Raw genomic sequence first — 24,075 nt, 5'->3', positions numbered from 1 at the left:
GTTTTTGTCTTAAAGTCTATTTTGTCTAATATTAGCTGAACCATTCCAGCTCTCTTTTGGTTACTGTTAGCACGGTATACTTTTTTTCCCCTCCTTTTACTTTCAACCTATGTGTGTCTTTGAATATAAAGTGTGTGGCTCTTGTTAACAGTTGGATCATGGTTTTGTTTTGTTTTTAATCTGTTTCCCCAACCTGTGCCTTTTAATTGGGGTGTTTAATCTGTTTACCTTAAAAATAATTATTGAAAAGATTGGATTATATGTCTGCCATTTTTGCTGTGTGATTACTGTGTCTGATGTCTTTTTTTTTTGTTCCTCTATTACTATATTAATATTTTCTTTTGTGTTAAATAGATATCATTCCAGACCTGTAAAATGGGACAAAGAAGAGTAAGGGTTAAATAAGATGTTGCCTGCGGTGTGCTCAGCACAGTGTCTGCCAGGTAGTAAAAGCTCAGGTGGGGCTTAGGCCCTGTAAGAGCCACAGTCAGCCCTAGGGCTCCTGGGACCCCTCATGCCTCCTGGGCAGGGTATGGTGATCTGGCTGGTGGCTCCCAGGGGAGTGAGACGCAGTAGGTCCTTGGAAACTGCCCCGGGCCAGGATCTGACCTCTATTCTTTCCTCTGCTCCAGCACCCAGGCAGCCCCTGGGCTGCTTAGGAAGCACTGCAGATTTCCCCACCTGGAGCCTGTACCCCGTTACCAGACCCGTGAACCAATCTCTCAGGGTGGGTTTGAGAACCACTGCTCAGCACTGACAGGCAGCAGAGTGTGATAGAGACCTGATGGCAGGCTTGGGTTAGAATCCTGGCTCTTCCCTTGGGACCTCATACTTTTCAGAGCTAACCTTTCCTCCTTTCTCAGGTGGGAATAAGTGGTTGTACAAGTAAGCAATACTCACACTCATTGGACACATGAGCAGAGCTAGTGGCTACTCTGTATTGTGGCAGTTGCTTGTCACAAAAGTGATTCCTGGATACAGGCCTTGGTCCCCCTCTCCCTTGCTCCTAAATTCCTCAAAGGCAGAAGAAACCAATGAGTGGTGGGTTCTAGACCAGACATGGTTGCCTGACAACCAGTTCACTGTTTCCTCTCCATTGGGCCACGTTGCCTCCAGGCCCTGCTTCTCCCCGCCTTGCTGCAGAAACAGAAGGGAACTGAAGAAGCCTTGTGGACACATGGTTAACACCGAGTAAAAGCATGCAGATTCAGAAAGGGTGCGAACAGTGTGTGCTGGAGGGCTGCCTGGAGGAGGTAGGCTTTGAAGGGAGGCAGGTTGTCAGAGTGGCAGCAGGTCTTCCAGGCAGAGCGAAGTGCTCCAGCCAAGGTTCAAAGTCAGGGAATTCTTCCCAGAGTCACCTGTTCTCTGCATGTATCTCGAGCCGCAGGATGGGCTACCTTGCATTATAATATATTTGTGTTTCTGTTCTTCTCCCGCACTGGACTGGTAGCTCTGTGTGGGTAGGGACTGTACCTCATCTCCTGTGTCTCCTCAGAGCCTGGCTTATAGCCAGTTTTCACCAAATGCTTGTTGAGTGGATGAAGGGACCGTGGGCAAACCTGCAGGGCTACAGAAGGGTGTGTGTATGAGAGAGAAGGGGAGCAGGCAGGGCAGGGCCACGATGAGGGAGGTCCCTGTGAGTGGCTTCTCTGTATGTTAGTCTGGGGCAGAATCTGGCACTGGGGCTCAGGCACAGACTCCAGGGAGCCCTGCCCTAGACCTGCCAGCAAGCCAGGCCCTTCCAGAAGAGGAGCCAGGCCCTTCCAGAAGGGGAGGGTGGAGCTGGAGCAGCCTCTGGTGGCGTGAACGCTGTAGGGCCTAGAGACAGTTGTGAAGTCCCCATGAAGCCCTCTCCAGAGGCTCAGTCGCTGAAGGGCTGGCGCAGGGACACTTGCTTTGTCTCTTCTGGAGACAGCCCAAGCCTGCCAGCTTCTACTTTCCCCCTCCCCCCCGGAAGTCCCGAGTGCTGTAGAAGGGGATTTCCTGAGCTGCCTGTGGTCCTCGGTGGCCCTTGCCCAGGAGGAAAGCAGGCCAATCCCCCCCGAGTGTGGACAAAAGCTGGACCAGGAACTCAGTCCTTTCCAGGCTCTGCCTCGACCTCGAAGTTTTCTCTCTGCCTCAGCTTCCCTGCTGTAAAACGATCTGGGTGTCCTGACTTTCTCAGATATCCTGGGGATATTTGTAGGGGCAGTAGGGGAGGGGATGATAAAGGGAGATGCCTGAATGAAGCCCCATAGTGGGTGCCTCCTATGGCAGAGAATTTCCTCTCACTTGTATCCCTTTAAAAGCATCTCCGTGTTGGCATTGTTACAGTCCAAGCTCAAACTGCAGGCAGCTCGAACCCTGGCCAAGCCTCTGAGCCTGTCCTTCACAGCTGGGACCCCTGGGACTCATGACACCCTGGCCTGACAGCCTGACCTCTGCATTTCAAGGCTGAGGTTCAGTCTGGAGAAGTGATAATCCGAGGACTCTCTCTGGGCTGGGAACAGGCAGATCATGGGTCTGCTCTCTCACACCCTCAGGGGAACTGACACTTGTGGGAGGCAGGTCCTCATCTCTGTGGCTGGTGTCTCCTTCCTTATTGGTTTTGCATGCCTCCTGAGAACAGGACTTGTGTGTCCAGTGGCTTGGAAAAATGGGGCCCTTCAGCCTGGGTGTGAACTTCCAGTTAGAGAGGGGCACACAGCACTGCAAATGATTACACTGTGCCCAGAGGCAAGGTCTACCTAGGGCCTGGGCAACTCTAGCTGGCCCAAGATGGCAGCTGTGGGCCATTTGCCCCGTCTGCCTGCAGCCAATGGGCCCAGAATATCTGAGCGAGAACTTTTCAGGATATGAGCCTGGGCTGGAGGGCCAGCTGGGCCATGCCAGGCTCCTCTGGAAAGGGCCTCTCGTCACTGCCCTGGGCATTGTAGCCAGACATGTTGGCTCTGCCCAGCCATGTCAGGGCATGAGGTAAACAGATCCACAGGCTCATGTCCCTGGCCTTGGTCTAGGCAGGAAGCCTTGCAGGAAAAAAGAATGGGCCAGGGGACAACAGTGGGGGGCTAGCACTTTCTCAGTCGTCCTGACCTGCATGTGGGGCAGTGAGTGATAGGGGACAAGTAGCTTAGGGGCCCACAGTTGGAAAAGGATTTGTGTTCAGCTTAGTGGATGGGGTCTGGGGCCACTGATGGGGTTATAAGGCTGGACTTCACTTCATCGCAGGGTGATGTGCTCAGGAGCTCTGATGTACATCAGGGAGAGGGACCGGAACTCAGCGCTGGGCAGGAGCCCAGGGTGGACACACAGGCATGAACAGTGGCCCTGCCCAGGCAGGGCTCTGACTCACTTTGGGCGCAGTCTTGAATGAGCAACCTAAGAGGCAGGTACAAGCCGAGAACCAAGGTACAATGATCTGTTGACTCTGGCCCCCTGGAGCTTGTTGTCTGCTGGGAAACAAAGAAATAGGCATCTGGAATTCAGTGGGCTGAGCCCAGCCATGGCATTTAGGAGGTATTATGGGCTCAGAGTATAGTCCCTGGCTCCGACTTGGGATGAGTGAAGACTTCCCAGAGGAAGCAGTGTCTATCGGATCTGCAGGATGAGCAGGATTTGGTCAGATGAAAAGGGTGGAAAGGTGTACTGGGCAGGGGAAACGCCTGGTCAGAGACCTGGAACAAAGCGGGAATGGCGTTTTGGAGCAGGAGCCGCTCTGAATGATGGCTCCAGCATGAAGTGTTGACACAAATGGCAGAAGCCCAAGTCTGCAGGGACTTGTGGGCCGGGTAGGGAGTTTAGACTTTGTCCTAAGATAGCTAGATATGGAGATGGCTGGCCTAGGGATCTGGGTCCTTGTTGGGTGCCGTATTTAGGTCTGTTTGCCTCACACTGGAGACGCATGAGCTCTGACTCCCCTTCTTCCTGGTGCTGAGTTTGTGGGGCCAGGGGTGGTGGAGGTAAGAGCAGGAACTTGGAGCATTAGCATCCTGGGGTGGAGGAATCCTTCCATCATCCCCAGGCCAGAGCTGAGGCCCCGAGGCCACTGGGACTGGGCTGGGCACCCCTTTCCTGGCCTCTATAACCTTGACTCATAGCAGTCTCGTCTCTCGGATGACTGCACCAAATTCCCCAAGCTTGAGGGTTGTCCCCTTAGTGGCCATGGCCTAGCCCCATGGCCATTGAGGGCTCACTGGCCTCTCCCAGTCAATGTCCACATGCAGCTGGGCCGCTGATGGCACGTGGGGAGCAGTGTGTGTTCGAGTTGCCGTCCTTGGAGGGCATGGTGTCACCACCAGCGCAGAACACCCAAGAGACTTTTGGGCACCTTCCGTCACGTGTCTGCAGAACACATGTAGGTTCAGCGCTGTTTTCTTTTCTTCGTGCACACTGCTTTCCTCTGTAGAGAGAAAGTGTTTCTCACTGTAGGTCCTCCTGAAAGCCCCAGACGTCCCTGGCTGTTGAGTTCAGATGCTGGCTGTGTCTTCTGCCCAGGGCTGTCTGTGGTGTGGTCAGGGACAGGTTGCAGCAGCGAGGCTCCTGGAGGAAGGCAAGAGTGCATAGAGCCTTGGCAGACGGTCAAACAGACTGATAGAGTGGGTGTGAGTGTCTGGGGCCCCATGATGTCTGTGGGTTTCCTTTTGCCGTGTTTCTGCATCCGTTTGTCAGAGGCCCTGCAGCTGGTCCCAAGGGCGAGCTGCCTGCAGGAGTTCCTCCTTATACCCTGTTCCCTGCAACCTCAGGGTTGCATCGGCTGGGAACCTTCAGAAAGGATGGCTTCCTACCTCTCCCTCACTGTGAGGAAGGCCAGGCTGACTTCCACCGGAGGGACAGAGGAGGAGGGCTGGGGCACAGGAAAAGGGAGGATGTGGCTTGGGCCTGGGCAGAGCTGCAGGCTGTGAGGTATGAGTGGGCTCAGAGCTGGAAGCCCCACCAGCAGCCCCCAGAACTGAGGCAGGGGTGGGCTTGCAGGGGCTGGAGGGTCCAACTCTGAGACTGAGGTGGAAGTGACCAGCGCAGTCTCAGGTCCTCCCTGTGAGTGGACCTCCCACGGCTGCTGGCGCCTCTGTGGTGTGGGCCCCTCCACCCCTCTTCCTTCTCTGCCTACAGGTCTGAGGGCCTCAGCTGTACTAGGGCAAAATAGGAGAGATTTACCCAGCAGCTGTTCAGTTAAGGGGCTTCCCAGCACCAGTGAGGAGGGAGATCCGTATCCAGACAATTCTTGCTGTGCTCTGGGAGGGTGGTATGCAGAGAGGGTCCCGGTGTCTTAGCAGCATGCCTTGGTGGTGGTGGTTTAGTCACTAAGTCGTGTGACTCTTGGGATCGACTCTTGCCATCCCACGGGCTGTAGCCTGCCAGACTCCTCTCTGTCCATGGAATTCTCCAGGCAAGAATATTGGAGTGGGTTGCCACTTCCTTCTCCAGGGGATCTTCCCGACCCAGGAATTGAACCCAGCTCTCCTGCATTGCAGGCAGATGATTTACCAACTGTTATGAGGGAAGCCCAGTGGTATGTCTTAGGAATGAGGAATGAGAGTTTGGTCTTGGAGTTTAAGCCCTGGCTCTGCAGGATCATTACCATGTGACCTTTGGCAAGTTATTTAGCCCTTCAGAGCCTAACTCACCTGTAAAATAGAGTTTAAATAACAGTGCTTCATGCTTTGGCTTCATGCTGCTTTATAAAGCTGTTGTGGGAATTAAACATGTGCAGAGTACTTAGGATCTGCCTGGCACGGTGCACTCTCGTTCTTATTATAAATACTGACTATTGCTGCCACTGCTACTTCTCCTTGCCTTCCTGTCTTGGTGTGTCTTCCCCTCCTACCTCCAGGCTTCCACTCTTTTCCCCATCCCCCCAGACAATAATCTTCTTTTGAGGGTCGCAGGCTTGGGTATCTGTGCTCTTAGCATTATTAGCAGCGTTCCAGTGTGTGTGTGTGTGTGTGGGGGGGGGTGACAGGGAGGCCTCTGCAAAAGCTTCAGCCTCCCCAGATTGGCCCTTTTGATTTTTTTTCTCAACCAGTCCCTGGCCCAGCAGCTTTGGAAACCTGCTGTGGTGTGAGGAGCCAAGGCCCTCCCTGATGGGCAGGGTAAGGGGTGGGCGGCAGACCAGGCCTGACCAAACAGCTGCGGCTGAGCCAGCGTGGGACTGGGGCAGAAGCAGCCCTGCCTCGGATGCCCTTTCTCAGACTCCACCCTGACCTCCCCAGCCCCAATTCCAACCCCTCTGCACTGAGCGGCCGTGCTTGGGCACCTCTATCAGGCACACACTCGCACGTGCACCCGGGCCCATGGGCCACGTGGGCTTTCCCTTCCTCCAGGCCCCAAGCCTGTGCTGCGGCTCACCAGGCCGTAGGGCTGGGATGGGGTGGGGGGTGTTGTGTGTCTGCTCTGTCAGGGGAGGGGAGGCTCCCTGCTCCCTGGAGGCACGTGGACCTGCCAACTCCTCCTCGTACCCCCCCTTACACACACTCACACCTACACGCACACACATGCGCGCGCGCACACACAGCATGTCCTTCCTTCCTCTGTCTTGTACATGGACCTGCTAACTCCCCCTCATACCCCTCCTTAGACACACACGCGCACGCACGCGCGCGCACACACACACACACACACACACACACGCCCTTCCTTCCTCTGTCTTGTAGTGCTTCATTCTGATTGGAGAGGCAGAGCCAACTCCTGTGGCCGGGACAGTCCCACCCTGCAGCTTCACCCTGGCGCCCAGGCTTGTTTTCGGTCTGGGGGCTGACTTTGGGTCTCTCTCTCTTTGCTCTGTGTGTTGGCTTGGCTGTCAGGGCGTGAGAGTTTAAAAGCAAGAGAAAAGGATTTGTTTAGAAGGTGGTTTCTGTGGCCTCGGTGCTCTCTGCCTCCCAAATCCTCCCGGGGTGTGGCAGGGGGTGGATGAGGGGGCGCCTGGGTGATTCTTGCCCTCCCCCAGCTTCCACAGGCGAGACAAAGGGGATGCCGCTTGGAGAGCCGCTCTCACTCACAGGAGGGCCGGGAGCTGGGGAAGGAAATGGAGGAGGAAGTTCCTCCCCTTCTGGGTGCTGGGTGAAAGTGAAAGGCAGCAAGGGGGGCTGGAGTGAGTCACAGCCGCTCTGGGAGGGGAAGGGAGCTGCGGAAGCCTGCAGAGGAGCGATAGCACTGCCGCCTCCCCGCGGCCCGGGCCATCGCTGGGTGTAGCCAGGGCTTCACACCGGAGCCTGCCCCTACCCCAGCCAGCCCGCCTCTGCGCCCCTCGGCTGGTTTCCTGAGAACTCCCCAGGCTGCTCACGGTGACCTGGGGCGTCTAGGTTCTGATGCCGAGGTCAGCCAGGACCTGCAGATGTATCATGGCGGGGGCGGGGCTGGGGGGGCGGTGCTTCCCGAGCTCCCTCCCCTTCCGATCCTTCTAGACTTGGGTGACTCGATCTAAATCTTAACGTGGGCAAGAGGTGGGCCATGTAGCTCTTACCCTCACCAACTTCCCAGAGAGGCAAACAAAACAAAACAAAAAAAAAGAAACCAACCCTCTCCGAAGAAAGAAAAAGCCTTCAAAAATACATGCACAGTCTAGGTGTAAGTTATAACTTGCATGCAAGTAATAAAAACATACCTAAATTATGAAATACTGGTCTGGATGCCTTCTCTTCAGTAGCAGGATAAAAAGAATGACCTGGGTTGTTTGTTGTTGCTTTTATTTTATTTTTTTACTTTACAATATTGTATTGGTTTTGCCATACATCAACATGAGTCTGCCACAGGTGTACATGTGTTCCCCATCCTGAATCCCCCTCTCACCTCCCGCCCCATACCATCCCTCTAGGTCATCCCAGTGCACCAGCCCCAAGCATCCTGTATCATGCATCGAACCTGGGCTGGCGATTCATTTCATATAGGATATTATACATGTTTCGATGCTATTGTTGATTTTAAATCAAGTTACAAAGCAAACATAGGAACACTGTGAACACGTTGGTCATGCCTTGTCAGGGAGAAGCCTTCAGGACTTGTGTTCTAGAAATCCGCCTCCCCTCAGTATCACAGCTATGCTGTTCCTTGCTCAAGATGCCAGGAGCTCTTTGGCGGTGGAAGAGGGTGGGCGGGGACTGACCAGCTACTGGGCTGCATCCTGTCTCCTGCCAGCCCAGGTTGCAAAACAGGTTCCGTGCTCCTTTGGGGAAGACTGTGGCTGCCACAGTCCCACCCAGCAGCTCCTCCCAGGGGTGGGGTTAGGACTGCACACACACCCTTCTGGGGCCTCACCTATATGCAGAGGACGGCAGCCTACCCTTTGGGCCTCAACTCTGCAAGGGCCTGATGGGGCTCCCGACCCTGTAGCTGCACAGTTGGGAGCGGCTGCTGTTTTCTCCATTTCCTGTCTGAGATGTGCATGGAGTGTCAGAGGAGGCAATGGCTGAAAAAAAACTCCCGCTGGCTCTGTTGGGGAGGCCACTGCCTGGACCGAGATGTGAGAGGACCTGCTTGGCTGCCCAGTGGGTTGAGGCCTGGCTTCAGAGGAGAAGGGAACCCCATATGGCCTTTGTCACCCCTGATCCCAACTTGACTGCAGGGGCTCGCCCCAGCTTGCCCCCTTGGCAGGTGCCTTTGTGCCAAGTTTGGAAGTTACACAACCAAATGAGCTGTCTTGAACGCTAATCAGTAGGGCGAGGTGGTGGGACTAGGCGAGAGTCCCAGAGCACCCTGGGAGATGTTGCTGCCTCCTGGTAGCTCCCCCAAGGCCCTAGCTGCTGCCTCACCATGGTCAGTCTGTGGCCTTGAGCTTGTCCCCAGGAGGCAGTGGAACTGCAGGACCCTCAAGGCCCTCCCCTCACACGTGTACAGACCTCTGGGGGCATCCTTGGGAGGCTGCAGCTGACATTGTTGCTGTTCTGTCTGCAGGCTCCAGGGCCCTGCGGAGCATCATGACCCAGGACGAGTAGAGGAGCCCGAGAGCCTCTCCGCAGAAAGGAAGGAAGAGCCCGCTGTTCTTTCTCCCTGTGCCTGACTGCATCATCCAGCATTTCCGCTGGTCCCCCCTCTGGCTGCTGGATTAGGGCCGGGCTTCCAGCAGGACCATCCCCCAGGGGATGGGCGACTGGTGAAGTAGGTCTCACTGCTGGGGCCCCTGTTGGCCACACCATGAACCTCCAGGCCCAGCCCAAGGCTCAGAACAAGCGGAAGCGTTGCCTCTTTGGGGACCAAGAACCAGCTCCCAAGGAGCAGCCTCAGCCCCTGCAAGCCCCCCAGCAGCCCCCGGCCCCTCCACAGTCCAGAGTGAAAGAGGAGCCTTACTTTGCCCACGAGGGTTCAGCAGGGGCTGCTCCCCACTCCCAGCCGGTGGAACTGCCCTCTTCCAACAGCCTGGCCCTACTCAACTCTGTGGTGTACGGGTCTGAGCGGACCATGCTGTCCCAGCAGGTGGGCTCGGTCAAGTGGCCCAACTCTGTGATGGCTCCAGGGCGGGGCCCGGAGCGGGGAGGGGGTGGGGGTGTCAGCGACAGCGGCTGGCAGCAGCAGCCAGGCCAGCCTCCACCCAACTCGACGTGGAACCGCCACAGCCTGCCCCTCTACAGCGGACCCAAGGGGAGCTCTCATCCTGGCATGGGGGTCGCTACCTACTACAACCACCCGGAGCCTCTGAAGCTAGAGAAGGTGGGGGGGCCGCAACTGGACCGCTACGGAAACGCTGTGCGGCCCATGGTGCCGCCCAAGGTGCAGCTGGAGGTGGGGCGGTCCCAGGCGCCCCTTAACTCTTTCCACATGGCCAAGAAGCCCCCAAACCAGACGCTGCCTCTGGAGTCCTTCCGGCAGGCGTTCGGCCACCAGGTGAACCGGCAGGTCTTCCGGCAGGGCCCGCCGCCCCCTAACCCCGTCACGGCCTTCCCGCCCCAGAAGCAGCAGCAGCAGCAGCAGCAGCAGCAGGCGGCCCTGCCCCAGATACAGCTCTTGGAGAACTTTTACTCCATGCAGCAGCCACCACCCTCTCAGCAGCCCCAGGACTTTGGCCTGCAGCCGGCCGGGCCACTGGGGCAGTCCCACCTGGCCCACCACAGCATGGCACCCTACCATTTCCCCCCCAACCCTGACATGAACCCGGAACTGCGCAAGGCCCTCCTGCAGGAGTCAGCCCCGCAGCCTGTGCTACCTCAGGCCCAGATCGCCTTCCCCCGCCGTTCCCGCCGCCTCTCTAAGGAGGGCGTCTTGCCTTCCACCGCCCTGGATGGGGCCGGCACCCAGCCCGGGCAGGAGCCCGCCAGCAACCTGTTCCTACATCACTGGGTCCCGCAGCAGCCGCCACCCGGCCCACTGGGGCAGCCCCATCCTGAAGCTCTGGGGTTCACGCTGGAGCTGAGGGAGTCGCAGTTCCTGTCTGACGGGGAGAGACTGGCACCCAATGGTCGGGAGCGGGAGACTCCCGCCATGGGTGGTGAGGAGGGCATGCGGGCGGTGGGCACAGGGGACTGTGGGCAGGTGCTACGGGGTGGGGTGATCCAGAGCACCCGACGGCGGCGCCGGGCATCCCAGGAGGCCAATTTGCTGACCCTGGCCCAGAAGGCAGTGGAGCTGGCCTCGCTGCAGAACACAAAGGTGAGTCGCAGGGGCTGCGGGCAGACCCAGCAGAGGGCAGGGTGAGTCGTGTCTAGGGCCAGGGGAGAGCAAGGGCCTCCAGGTCCACAAGGTCAGTGTTCTTCCTTCATTGAAGGAAATGAAAGAACCCATCTATTTCGGAGAGTTTTGAACTTCCCGCATGCAAAGAGTCTCTATGGATATGTAGGTGTATCCATACTTGACGGGAAGACGGGTTTTATTCACATGCAGGCTTGCAGGCAGGGCAGTGCAGTGCCCCTTGCGGTTGGTTGCCTTCTTCATTTGGGTCTTGCATTGTTGGGAGTAGGGGGAGGTGAAACCATTTCCAGATCCAGTATGCTAAAAGACAAGAATGTGGGCATGGTTACACAGGGGGTAATACTTATCAAACTGCATCAAACTATAATTAAAAACAGGTGCAATTTGTTGCACGTTAATTATCTTGCAAGAAAGTTGATTTGAAAGAAAAGACAGTCTAAACAGGGAAGAAGAATGAATAGAATTTGAGCACCTGTGTTGTACTCGGAGTTTCTTATCCCTGATCACAGTAGTTTCTCATCAAACCTTATGGGAGGGATGCTGGGATGCTGGCATTTACCCCATTTTATTGCTAAAGAACCTAAAGCCCAGCTGGGATTTCCCAGGGTCATAAAGGTACGATAGAAGCTAGTATCTGACTCCAAAGCCACTGTTTGCCCCTTCCTTCACAAGAGGTCTCAATCCCCAAAATATGTATAGCCCGACTTTTGTATAGGAGGCTGTAGCATTGACTTCAGCCAGCTGCCAGTGGGGAAATAGATAATGAAAACCACCCGTACTTTGCCAGAGGTTCCTTGCTTATTTTCTTTTCAGAGATATGTTTTAAGTATGCAGATGCTATTTCACATGCCACTCACTGTCTAGGCCAAACAAAACATGTCTGTGAGCCATTTGTGGCCTGAGATGGCCATCTGGGGACTCCTGCTTCAGGCCAAAATGGGAGAACTTGGCAAAAGGGAGGTTATGGAGAATATTTGGGAATATGATGGGGGAAAGGTGGTGAGGGAAAGGCCACGTTGCCATGGACCATTGCGAACCATCCTAGGTGTTTGAGCCTGAGTCCAATGGGACTAGGGGTCCCAGACCAGCAGATCAGGACTTACCTTCTAACCATCTGCGTTTTCATTTCCTCTCGCTCCCCTTCTCCAGGATGCCAGTGGCTCTGAGGAGAAGAGAAAAAGTGTGTTGGCTTCAACTACCAAGTGTGGGGTGGAGTTTTCTGAGCCTGCCTTAGCCAAGCGAGCACGAGAGGACAGCGGGATGGTACCCCTCATCATCCCAGTGTCTGTGCCTGTGCGGGCAGTGGACCCAACTGAGGCAGCTCAAGCTGGAGGTGTTGATGAGGATGGAAAGGGTCCCGAGCAGCACCCTGCTGAACACAAGCCGTCAGTCATTGTCACCCGCCGGCGGTCCACCCGTATCCCTGGGACTGATGCCCCAGCTCAGGTATGAGAGGTGCCCCGTGCAAACAGCTCTGTACCTGAGTGCTCCTGATGCCTTAATAGTGACATTATATGGGAAAAAGCAGACCATGGCAGTATAGGAGGGATTCAAGCCCCCGTGGAGATATTATTTATATTTTCCAAACGGAACCTTTGGACAAATGGCACTTAGAGAGGACAAAGAAACAGTTTTATACTTGAAATGTGGACTGTTTAGGAAAATCCAGGGTGTGTGAGTCTTTTATTTCAGATCAACAAATTTTGATTGGGCCTCTTATATGGGTCAGGCCCTGTGCTGAGCCCTGGGACCTAGAAATGTTTACTTGTTCTGTCAGTGCAAATATGTGTGTTGCAACCTCCCCCGAAGATTGAGGTTTTTGTCTGTTTCTTAGTTTTGTCAGTACTTGCTTTATACATTTTGATGCAGTGTTTGTTGCATGCTCATTTAGAACTGGCATAGAAACTACCATGAAATGTTTTATCTTTAGTAGTTTTTTTGCCTTTTGAAGTTCGCTGTGTCAGGTACTTCACTTTCTTTTGGTTAGTGTGGGTGGGAGAATGGGATCTGTACTTTTTCTTTTTACTGTCGGCCTTTCCATATCATTCTACTTAAGGTGTATCTTTCAAGTGGCATGCAATTAAGATTTGTTATTATCTGTTCTGACAATCTTGCCTTTTTGTTAGAGCATTGATATGGTTTACATTTAATGTAACTACTGATAAACTTCAGTTTAAATCTGCTAGGTACATTTTCTTTCTCCAGCCACACCCCACCCCCTCACCACACCCCCACCCCCGCCTCTTTTTTGTTTTCCTTTGGATTGATTGAGTTTGTTATTCTATTTCCCCTCTTTATTAATTTATTAGTTATATACTTGATGTATTACTCCTTCAGTGATTACCGTAGGAGCCTTTTTTTAACCTGGAGTTCTATGAGAGAACTAAGCCCTACAGAAAGGGATTTGAGTGACCATTTTCTCAATTATCTGGAGGATGTAACATAGCTAGTACCATTCTAGATGCATTGGAGAGAGGTTAACTTATTACACAGTGAATGCCTTATGACATTAGAGCTTAATTCTCTGTTTCCTAGAGAATGCATTCTTGGCTTATTGAAATCTAATGTAAGTTAGTGCTCTACCTCTTCTTGGACAATGCAGAGTTCTTTTAACTCCATTTTCCCCTAATCCCTAACTCGTAGAATTGTTGACATGAATTTTCATTCTCTATATATTTTAACATTATCAGGACATTATAACATTACTGTTTTGTTCAGTTGTTTATTTTGCTGCTGCTAAGTCGCTTCAGTCGTGTCCGACTCTGTGCGACCCCATAGACGGCAGCCCACCAGGCTCCCCCGTCCCTGGGATTCTCCAGGCAAGAACACTGGAGTGGGTTGCCATTTCCTTCTCCAAGACATGAAAGTGAAAAGTGAAAGTGAAGTCGCTCAGTCACGTCAGACCCCTAGTGATCCCATGGACTGCAGCCCACCAGGCCCCTCCATCCGTGGGATTTTCCAGGCAAGAGTACTAGAGTGGGTTGCCATTGCCTTCTCCGATGTTTATTTTAGATTTCTTCATATATGTAGATTGTTTTGTTGTTTTTTATTTCTTGTATCTCCAAGTTTCCATCTCAAATCATTTATATGCTGTTTGAAGAACATCCCTTAGTATTTCCTTTAGTGTGAGTCTGTTAGTAATAAATCTTACTAGTCTTTGGTTTTCTGAAAATGTTTTTATTTCATGTTCATTTTTGAAAAGTAACTTTGCTGGGTAGAGAAGTCTGTGTTGGTAGTTTTTGGTGGGGTTTTTTGGCATTTTAGAGATGTCATTCCGTTGTTTTCAGGCTTCTATTATAGTCACAGTGTTGAGAAGTCACTACAACCCCTAGTGTTGCTCCTTTGGATGTAAAGTATCTTTTTATCCCTGTTGCTTTAAGATTTTTTTTTTTTTGGTCATTGGTTTTCAGCAGTTTTGCTGTAATACCTAAATATTATTCTCTTTGTATTTATCCTGTTTAGAGTGCTTCTTGAATATTTCTTCTGCTCCATTTTCTCTCTCCTCTCCTATGGGACTTCAGTTACACATTTTGTTAGAATTTTTCACTGTATCCCATATTTTGTCTGTCATTCAGTGTCCAAGTTTTCTGTTATTTTTTTTGCTTAGTCTGACCTATGTTTCAGTCCACCCATTCTCTCTTTAGATATGTATATGTTGTTAAGCCCATTCATTGCACTCTTGTTTTTAGTTTTCAGTTATTGAATTTTCATTTGGTTCATTTTTAGAGTTTCTAGTTCTTTGATGAGACTCTCAACCATGCCTTTTAGTCTATTGCATAACTTAAGCATGTGTTTCTTTTCTCCTCTTTTTTTTGGGGGGGGGGTGCAGTGCACTGCGTGGCTTATGGGATCTTAGTTCCTTGACCAGAGATTGACCTGGGCCCCAGCAGTGAAAGTGCTGAGTCCTAGCCACTGAACCACTAGGGAATTCCCAAGCATAGTTTTCTTAAAGTTTATATCTGATAGCTCCATTAATGAGATCCCTGTGGATCTATGTCTATTATCTGCTATTTCTTGTTTTTAAACCCCTTCTTGCTCTCTTGTATATATGGTTATTTTTAATTGAATGTAAGACATTATATATAAAAAGCTGTTGAGATAAATAAAGACTCTGGATGATGTTCTCCTCTCCTGGAGAGGATCTGTCTTTGCATCTGACAGGTAGCAAAGAGCACAAGCAATTGTGGATTGCTCTAACGTAATCAGATAATTTGAAGCTAGGCATTATTCCATTTGAGAACTAGTCTATTTCTGATTCACTTTTATTCCAAGGATGTTGCCCTTTGGAGTCCCAAGCTGAAAGCCTACAGGTTTACCAGGTCCTCCTTCTTTGGCAAGCTCTAAACTCCAGTTTTTATTCTGATGGATCCTTGAATTTATTAAAAGCTCTGCTCAGTTTTTCAGCCTCTCGGTTGTCTCTTCCATAACAGCATCTGTCTCAGGGAAACACAGTTCCAAATGCTGGACTTACCTTTTTGGCTTTCCTCTTTCCCCTGGACCTTGACACTTTAATTCTTTGCCAACTCCTTCTCTCTCTTGATACCCACAGAAATGTGGCTTTGTATTGAATCTGGATTTTTTAGTCATTCTCAGCTGGAGAGTTGGCCTGCATGCCTAGTGTCTGTAACACAAAAGACAGCTCCAAGATTTTCATCAGCAGCATAGTCTCTGCTCTTTGGAATCTTGTTCTCTGGTTAGGGGAAAGCTTGTGGTGGAGGCTGGAGGCCTGGGCAGCTTGTCCTGAGGATGGCAGGACAGAGCCTAAGCAACTACACTGTTCAACATGCCCATTTCGTAGATGAGGAAATAGGTCCCCAAAAGGCCGGGAGCTTACCTAAGATCATACAGCCAAGTAGTGGCAGAGTTAGCCCTGGAATTTGGATCTCTCATATCCTGCCTGAGGACTCTGTCTATACCAAGCTCTTGGGGAGGTCTGTCTGTCTCTCTTTATGGACCTTTTGGATCATGTGCAAAAATTAGAGTGGTATAATGAATCCTAATATCTACCCATCACCCTCTTTTACATTTTTCAAAATGCAACCAATCTTCTTTCATTTGTACTTCCACTTCTTCCTGCCACTGGATTTTTTTTTTTTTTGGAGCAAATCCCAAGCATCACATTATTCTAACCATAAATACTTTGTTTTTGTATCTGAATTGCATCATATTATACATAAGAATTCTTTTGTTTCTTTCCTTCCTTCCATAACATCATTATCACACTGAAAAAATCAATATGAAAAATGCAGTCAGATAATTTATTAATAGAATAGTTTAAATCCATTTTCCTTATAAAATCACAAAACATTAGTGCTAACTGAGTTTATGTTGGATTTCTTGTCTAGCAAGTTTGGGGGCTTTGGGCTCTACTGCATTTTTTTTTTTCTTTCTGTATACTCAATATTGTATCCCTAAGTAGGGGGGAAATGAACAGTGTCATTTCTTCCTAGTCTGTGGAACAGCAGAGAGGGTGCAAATGGCTAAAAGACAAGGCCAAGACCTCATGGGGACTCAGGGCCCTCTGCTGGAAGGGGCAGAAAGCCTGTGGTTCCTGGGCCCACTCAGTCGGTGTGGCCAGTCTCACCTGTGCACCCAGGGAAGTGATCAAGGTCGCTTGCTCACTCCTGTCGGACTTCATTCTCTCTTGAGAGGGTAGGGATGCAGGGAAGAGAGGCCTGTATTCCTGTACAGCCCTGCCCTCTATTCTGTGTGGAGGCCCATGAGGGATACCAAACAGGCAGAAGTGTAAGCCAAGAGGGCTAACTTTTGACAGCACAGGTAGGCTAGCCTGTGATCGTAGGACTAAGACTGTGAAAATCAAAGTTCTTCAAGGACATGGCTGTCCTGTTCACTATGTGGGCACATGCCCAGCTTGGGTCTTGGCACATGATACGGGCCTCCATCTAATGTAGAGCTTGGGGTTTAAGTAGTGATAGCAGCCAGTACTGATTAGCTACTATGTACCAGGTGCTGTTCTCAATGATCCCATGTATTGATTCATTTAGTCCTCTTAGCTACCCCATTGGGTAGGTATTTGTTATCCCCATGTTAAAAACGAGAATGCACAGAGTTAAGTAATTTTAAGTGGTAAGGAAAGGAAGTAGCTCCCAGTTCAAGTGATCCAGTCTCAGTGCCTGGGCCCTAAACCACAGTAGCTCCCTGCCCTGTAGCATACTTCACAACAGGTGTTGGCAACTGTGGCCTGTGTGCTAAATCCAGCCCTAAGACTGGTTTTTACACTTTTCAAAGGATTATTTAAAAAGAGCAGGGGTAGGGGTGGGGTCAGGAGAAGACTGAAGACTGTGCATCGACGAATGTGTGTATGTGGCCCACAAAGCCTAAAATATTTACTATTTAGCCCTTGACAATGTGCTGACCCCCGCACCCTGTCTCAGGCTCGCCTTGGCCACAAAGGTGTGGTAGGCAGACTGAGTTCCGGAGGTGAGACTGGCAAGCAGTGGTCAAGACGTCAGTGTTCCCAGGATGCGGGGCGCTGAGCCATCTTGGTTCTGTTTCCTTCTCCAGCCTGAGGACATGAACGTTAAGTTGGAGGGGGAGCCTTCAGTGCGGAAACCAAAGCAGCGGCCGAGACCTGAGCCCCTGATCATCCCCACCAAGGCGGGCACTTTCATCGCCCCTCCCGTCTACTCCAACATCACTCCCTACCAGAGCCACCTGCGCTCCCCCGTCCGCCTCGCCGACCACCCGTCCGAGCGGAGCTTTGAGCTGCCCCCCTACACACCACCCCCCATCCTCAGCCCCGTGCGGGAAGGCTCCGGACTCTATTTCAATGCCATCATGTCGACCAGCAGCATCCCAGCCCCTCCTCCCATCACGCCAAAGAGTGCCCATCGCACCCTGCTCCGGTCTAGTGAGTGATACCCCGCCAACCCCACCCCTGGCAGCCGTCGGGGGAAGGCAGTGTGGAGGGGAGGAGGGCGGTGGACAGGGAAGACTTGGGCTTAGGGCTGCTGGGGACTGAGCCGGAATGCTGTGGGGAAAGGGGCTCTGCTGTCTGTCTTCTGAGAGAGAGAAGGAGGTTGTCCTGGTACAAGTACACGTAGGGGTAGGCTTAAACCCCAATTCCACCATATACTGTTACATCCCCTGTGGAAGGCATTTGAACTCCATGGGTCTCAGTTTCTTCTGTATTTAAGTGAGGATGTTTGTAGTATTTGGTTAATGATGAAATGCCAATATGTATTCAGCTATTTTTAGAATCACAAACAGCAGTTTCCTATGGTTTAGCCTGATAGCTTGCCTCAGAGGGTTGTGGTGAGGTTCAGATGCATTAAGACACGTAAAGCACTTCACATCGTCTCTGATGTGTCACATTCGTTCTTAATATTATGTGGCAGATTCTGTCTCCCGGGTCTCTTCAACAGTCATTTTGGCCCAGAGCAGACATTTTGGCTGGCCTAGGTGGTGAATAGCTAAAAAAATGTTGTCCACTCCACAACATTTCCCCTGGAAAAAGGGGATAATCCTATCAGGGTGATAGAGAGGATAAAGAAAAAGTAAACCTATCCAGAGATAGGACAGGGGTGAGTCACTGCATTAACCTCTGACCCTGACCTCATCATGACATGGCTCTCTAGTGCCCCCTGGTGTCTGGGTGAGAAATGACTCACCCCTGAGCTGATGCGCCTTTGGCTCTTCCACTTTTAATTGGAAGCTTGGAAGCTTCTCTCCCTGCCTCGGTGGTGCAAGAAGAAAGTCACTGTAGAGACCAGCTTGGCGACAGAGAAGAGGTCCTGTCCATCCATGAGTATTTTTCTTGCACTTAAATGTAAAGCCTGAAGCGGATCCTGTGAGGGCACCAAGTAACATGGAGGACGCTGTGGTGTGTTCAGAGAGAGTGCTGGGTCACTGGGGAGTTGACATGGAGGCCTGGGAGACAGGGAAGCAAGCGTCCAGGCAGGGTGGGAATCAGTGGTCAGTGAGTGAAGCGGACCTTAAGCTTGGGAGCCTGCAGAGGCTGCTAGCCCTGGTGGTGAGGAAAGCATTTACTGAAGAGAGGGTGGGGCTAGAGCTGAACTTGAACTAGGAAGCGGGTGGGGAGGGCGCACTGGGCTGACGAAAGGAGAGGTGCAAAGGCTGGGAGGTGGAACGTGCAGGGAGCGTGAGGGGCCACGAGGGATGGACGGTCCAGGCAAGGCTGTGGTGGGAGGCAGAGTTGGCAGGGGAACTGCCTTAGATGCTTGAGCTGAGGAGTTGAGATTTCCTCTCAGGTTGCAGAGAGGAGTCAGCAGATTTTGTTTGTGAAGGCAAGGGGGAGTGTCTTGATTGCATAGGGCAATAAGATTAGCTCGGAGAAACTGAGGCAGAGAACCTGGCCAGGAAGTGAAGCGATAATTACGAAACAGCGGTCTCCTTCACCAACTCGCTCCTGTAGCGGAAGTGTCTGCCTCTTGTACTAGAGCAACCGTAGTTGTACGTTGGACTTGATGCTGTCGTGTGGGAGCTCCCGGGGCAGCTCTAGTAGTGTGACTGGTAGTAGTAGTAGTAACAGTAGCTAGTATTGATTGAGGCCTGGGCTTTGTGCATGATTTCATTGAACCCTGACATCATCTTAGGGAGATAGGTAGTAATAGCCCCTTGTAGCAGGTGTGAACAGGGAGGGACCCACGTATTTGGTAAAAGTCACAGCTAGTTGTCACAGTTGCAGTCTGCAGAGCCAGGACTCAGGGTGCCTGATTGCCCAGCGTGAACCTCTGAGTCACCGCTGTGGCTCCTGTGCATATAGAGCAGCCACCCCGGATTGGGGAGGGTGGCTGTGTTCTAGGGAGGAGGGTGCTGTCTCCTAACCTACCTTTTGTCCCATAGATAGCGCCGAAGTCACCCCGCCTGTGCTCTCTGTGATGGGGGAGGCCACCCCAGTGAGCATCGAGCCGTAAGTGCAGCCCAGCCTCTGGCCCAGGGGGTGAGGGTGGCCAGCTGGGGCCCAGTGCATGCAGGCAGGCCCGCAAGGAAGAGGAGGCTTCTGTGTGCTGAGGGTCTTCACTGACCGCCCCCTCCCACGCCAGCTTCCGTGTGGAAGTCACAGGGAAGGCAAAGGGACCAGCCCAGTTTGAATTTGCCTCCGAAGAAAATCAGAAAGGCCGTCCAAGCAGCTCTTTCCTTGGCTGTAAACCTGGAGCTTCTCCTCTTTGCAACTTCTGGGCCTTGCCTTTCTGGCAGCACCAGGTGCTGCTTGCTAGGCTGTCCTCACAGAAGCTGGATTCCCTCATACCCAGCTGAAGCCTTGCCGTGCTCAGCCACTCCCCACCCCCGACCCCTTCGCCATTCCCCAGGGAGAAAGTCGGGTTCCCCATCCCCACACAGTGAGACCTCACTCCCTGTCCTTTCTACCCCTGCAGACGGATCAATGTGGGCTCCCGGTTCCAAGCGGAAATCCCCTCGATGAGGGACCGTGCCCTGGCTGCTGCAGACCCCCACAAGGCTGACTTGGTGTGGCAGCCATGGGAGGTCCTGGAGAGCAGCCGGGAGAAGCAGAGGCAAGGTGAGCAGGCACGATTGGGCCATGGGTGGGGTAGGCCCCAACCCCATCCGGCTCTGCTCAGCTCTATAAGTGCTTTTCTCTCCTCCCTCCCCCAGTGGAAGACCTGCTGACAGCTGCCTGCTCCAGCATTTTCCCTGGAGCCGGCACCAACCAGGAGCTGGCCCTGCACTGTCTGCACGAGTCCAGGGGAGACATCCTGGTGAGACCCTGCTCCCCGGTGGAGGAGGGCCCCTTGGGGAGGCTGGCAGGGAGCTGTGTCTCTGGTCCAGGAGCCAGGCCTGTCAGCGAGCTGATTGGAGGCAGGCGGGAGGGTCTGACCAAGGTGGGGATGGTAGGGGGTCGGCCCAAGGGAGCCCTGGTTCTGGACTCGAGACTTCCCTGTGCAGGGTCCGCTCCAGTCTCTGGGTAGTGGGTCCCCCACCCCTCAGACAGGGCTGTCCACTGAGGACCTTCTCCATCTGTGACTGCCTCCCTTGGGGACCAGGTGTTCTTTCTTGAGACACCCCGAGTGGCCCAACCCCAGTGACCTTGCCCTCCTGCCAGACCTCTTGCCCCTTCGCAGTTAAGAGTTAAGTAATCACCCTACTCAGAGTCCTGGATTTTGGCCACTGAGAACCTGTCAGGGCCCTGACCTTTTCCTCACTTCCCTTTCAGGAAACGCTGAATAAGCTGCTACTGAAGAAGCCCCTGCGTCCCCATAACCACCCGCTGGCAACTTATCACTACACAGGTGGGTTGGTGGGGTGGGCCGGGGGCCTCCAGGGGTCTCCAGCATCAGTGGGGCTCAGTGCTGAGTCACAACCCAGGGTGGAGCCGGGGTGGAGAGGTGGGGGGGCAGATAAGCCAAGATCCAGTGTGAGGGAACCCCAGAGCCGGAGTGGCTCTCAAGGGACTTCTGTGCCCTGCAGGGGAAGGGAGAAGGGCTCGAGCATGTGGGAGCCCATTTGGGCAAAAAAGCCCAGGAGGTGTGGGTATCAGGAGCAGGAGCCCGGGGACTGCCATGTCTTATACTGGGCACTGTGCTTTTAGAAGGACATTAACCAAGTGGCATAACCAATAGTAGCCACTGGTATCAAGCCCTGTCTGCTAGTGCATCCCATTTATGCCAGGCAGAGCACCTAGAAGCTTCTGCATGCATGGTTTTACTCAGTCTGCACCACAGACTGGCTGTTAGGTGATTTCTATTATTAGATCCCATTTCACACTTTCACAAGTGTGGAGAGTGAGGCTCAGAGGCTAAGCAGCATGGCTAGTAAGTGGCAAAAGCAGGACAGGCAGCCAGCTCTGAGTGCCTGCAGAGACGGTGGGTGGACGACCTCACGCTTTCCAGCTGCTCAGAACAGCCCCCCGCAGTGCTCCCAGGCCTATCCCACCCTCCTACCGCGGCTCCCTCCTTGCCCTGCAGGCTCCGACCAGTGGAAGATGGCTGAGAGGAAGCTATTCAACAAGGGCATTGCCATCTACAAGAAGGACTTCTTTCTGGTGCAGAAACTGGTGAGCTGGGGCTCTGTTTCAGGGGCAAGAGAAGGGCAGGAGCCCCCTGCAGGATTTGGGGGCTCCCTTTGCTAAAGAATCTGCCTGCAGTGCAGGAGGCCAGGGTTCGATCCCTGGGTGGGAAGATCCCCTGGAGAAGGAAATGGCAACCCACTCCAGTATTCTTGCCTGGAGAATCCCCATGGACAGAGGAGCTTGGCAGGCTACAGTCCATGGGGTCACAGAGTCGGACACGATTTAGTGACTAAACCACCACCACCATCTGTTGGGGGAGGAGCAGCCTGCAATTACTTCCCAAGCCCTCTTAAAATAGTTAGGTCAATGCCACTTAATAGCTTCAGAGACATTTTTCTAAACAAAACAAGAAGGGATATGATCAGACCTTTTTCCCCCCTTGGTTCTAAGCCCCTTCCCTCATCTTAGGGTAGTGTAGCCACACCCTGAAGTCTCACTCCAGAGTGGCCTGAGTGGGCACCAGACCCAGTAGCACTGAACTTAAAATAGTGACTTGCCTAAAGGGAAAGAGGAAGAAGAGGAGGGTTGCAGGCGGAGGAGAGCCATCCCGAGGCGCTGGAGTACTTCAAAGGCCGCAGTTAGTATGTGGGAGGAGAGGTCACCCTGAGAGCAGGGGCACCAGAGCTACAAGTGACTGGGGGGCCTCTGCCCACTTCCTGTCAGGCTGGGGCGGCCTGGGGCTTCTTTCCAGGAACTCAGCTGACGGAGTAGAGGAGACCCAGGCCTAATTTTCCTAGATTTCTCTTGTCCTCCCGGCCCTGTGTTCTTGGTGAGAGTGTTCTGCTAATCAGAGGACTTGCGCCTTCCCACCAGCTCTATGTCACAAAGCCTGAGACAGCTGAGGGAAGACAGCTTCCCAGAGTATGCTCTTCCTCCTGGGATTGTAGGTTGTGCCAGGGACGCCCTGGGGCCTGGACCAAGTGCTGACGAGTTCTCCTCCAAGGGCCCTGTTGTGAGGACAGTCATTTGCTGGGCTCCCTGCCTGGGCAGTATTGCTGGGAAGTGCATGCCTGGGAAAACTGGCTGAGGCGCTCCTAATGCCTTAATGAACAGAACAGATCATTATGCAGGCAAACAGATGATCAGAGGGAAGTGGTAGTAAAAGTGTAAACAGGATCTAATTAATGAATCTGTGACTTGCCTATTCCTGGGAGATGAGTCATGCCTTTTCCCTGCTTATGCACAGAGGGCCCTCACTGACCCCTTGGGCTCTGTGGGTAGAACCCCCCAGTTCCCAGTGCAGCCCAGAAACCGGCTGAGCTGTCTGAAAGCCTGGGGAGAAAGGGTAGACTCAGAGAAAACACTCTGCTCTGGGCAGCGGGGGTGAGGGAAGTAGTCCAGAAACCAAACCCAGTGGCCGAAGGGATTTGTGAAACGGGAGGGCTAGGGTTGCAGAGCTTGGGAGGATCATTTGGTCTCACCCCACTCACTACCTGCCAAGAGACTTGCCTCAGGCCACACAGCCATTCAGTGGCAGAGTTAGAACAAGACTTAACCTCCTGCTTCCTCTGCAGGTTTTCCAGGGCTTTCATGTCAGTCTCCCCCGAGTTCCTCCCCGAGTTCCTCTCCGACATCAGGGAGTTTGACGGTTCTGTTCTCACTGCTCCTTGAAGAAGAATGAAACCCTAAGCCTGGATTAATGTAGAGAGGCCGTGTTACTGGGCCTAGCCTGGCTTTGAATGTGAATGGTGCCCAGACTTTTTCCCCTTTAACTTTACATTTTGAAAAATCTCAAGCTTACAGAAAAATGCAAAGAACAGTATGATGACCAGCCATATATGTCAGATTTACCAGTTGTTAACATTCGCCACACTCGCTCTCTGTGTCCATAGATAAACTCACATACACATGTGTTCTCTGTTTTAACTGATCATTAAAAGTTACAGCATGACATTTGACCTAAATATTTCTGAAACGTATTCTCCTGCAAAACCAAAGTACCATTATCACACCCAAGAAATTTAAACTGACCTAATACTACTCTCTAATACGTCATCCATATTCAAATCTCCCCAGTGGCTCCATGTTGTCCTTTTTTAGCTTTATGTGAAAAAAAATGGTAAAGTGTTGGTTAATTGACTTGGTCAGTGGTTTGTGCGCAGCAGACATTGGAGACATGCTCGTATTTCCTGGGTTTACTGGATTTAGTGTTCACTAAAGTTAAGGGGGGCCATGCAGGAATGAGAAAGGCTGCAGTGCCACCGGGCAGGTGAGCTGAGCCAGGAACTCTGACCTCAGTTTTGGCTTCAAACCAGATCCAGACCAAGACCGTGGCCCAGTGCGTGGAGTTCTACTACACCTACAAGAAGCAGGTGAAGATCGGCCGCAATGGGACGCTAACCTTTGGGGATGTGGATACGAGTGATGAAAAGTCGGCCCAGGAAGAGGTTGAAGTGGATATTAAGGTGACTCCCTTCCCAGCTTCAGCTGCTTAGGCTGAGCTGGGAGCCTGAGCCCAAGCTCTCCAGGAC

General features: G+C 52.5%; 1 protein-coding gene across 6 annotated transcripts in view; it reads left to right on the top strand.

Annotated features, from left to right (window-relative positions):
* Positions 1 to 24,075, top strand: part of MIDEAS (mitotic deacetylase associated SANT domain protein) — a 72,539-nt gene that overhangs the window by 41,486 nt on the left and 6,978 nt on the right. For 5 of the 6 annotated variants that reach the window (XM_059890937.1, XM_005212120.4, XM_059890935.1 and 2 more), the window contains 9 exons: positions 8,866 to 10,554; positions 11,743 to 12,039; positions 17,119 to 17,464; positions 19,420 to 19,486; positions 19,953 to 20,095; positions 20,191 to 20,294; positions 20,750 to 20,825; positions 21,501 to 21,589; positions 23,860 to 24,009. In XM_059890937.1, the coding sequence (XP_059746920.1) occupies positions 9,106 to 10,554; positions 11,743 to 12,039; positions 17,119 to 17,464; positions 19,420 to 19,486; positions 19,953 to 20,095; positions 20,191 to 20,294; positions 20,750 to 20,825; positions 21,501 to 21,589; positions 23,860 to 24,009 (2,721 nt within the window). In that variant the 5' untranslated portion in view covers positions 8,866 to 9,105. The remainder of the gene's footprint in view (positions 1 to 8,865; positions 10,555 to 11,742; positions 12,040 to 17,118; positions 17,465 to 19,419; positions 19,487 to 19,952; positions 20,096 to 20,190; positions 20,295 to 20,749; positions 20,826 to 21,500; positions 21,590 to 23,859; positions 24,010 to 24,075) is intronic. The other variant, XM_059890936.1, reaches the window with a different exon arrangement.

This window comes from Bos taurus, chromosome 10 (assembly GCF_002263795.3).
Source record: "Bos taurus isolate L1 Dominette 01449 registration number 42190680 breed Hereford chromosome 10, ARS-UCD2.0, whole genome shotgun sequence".
NCBI lineage: Eukaryota > Metazoa > Chordata > Mammalia > Artiodactyla > Bovidae > Bos > Bos taurus.
Note: the sequence above shows the minus strand (reverse complement) of the source record. Positions and strands in the feature narration are given on the sequence as shown.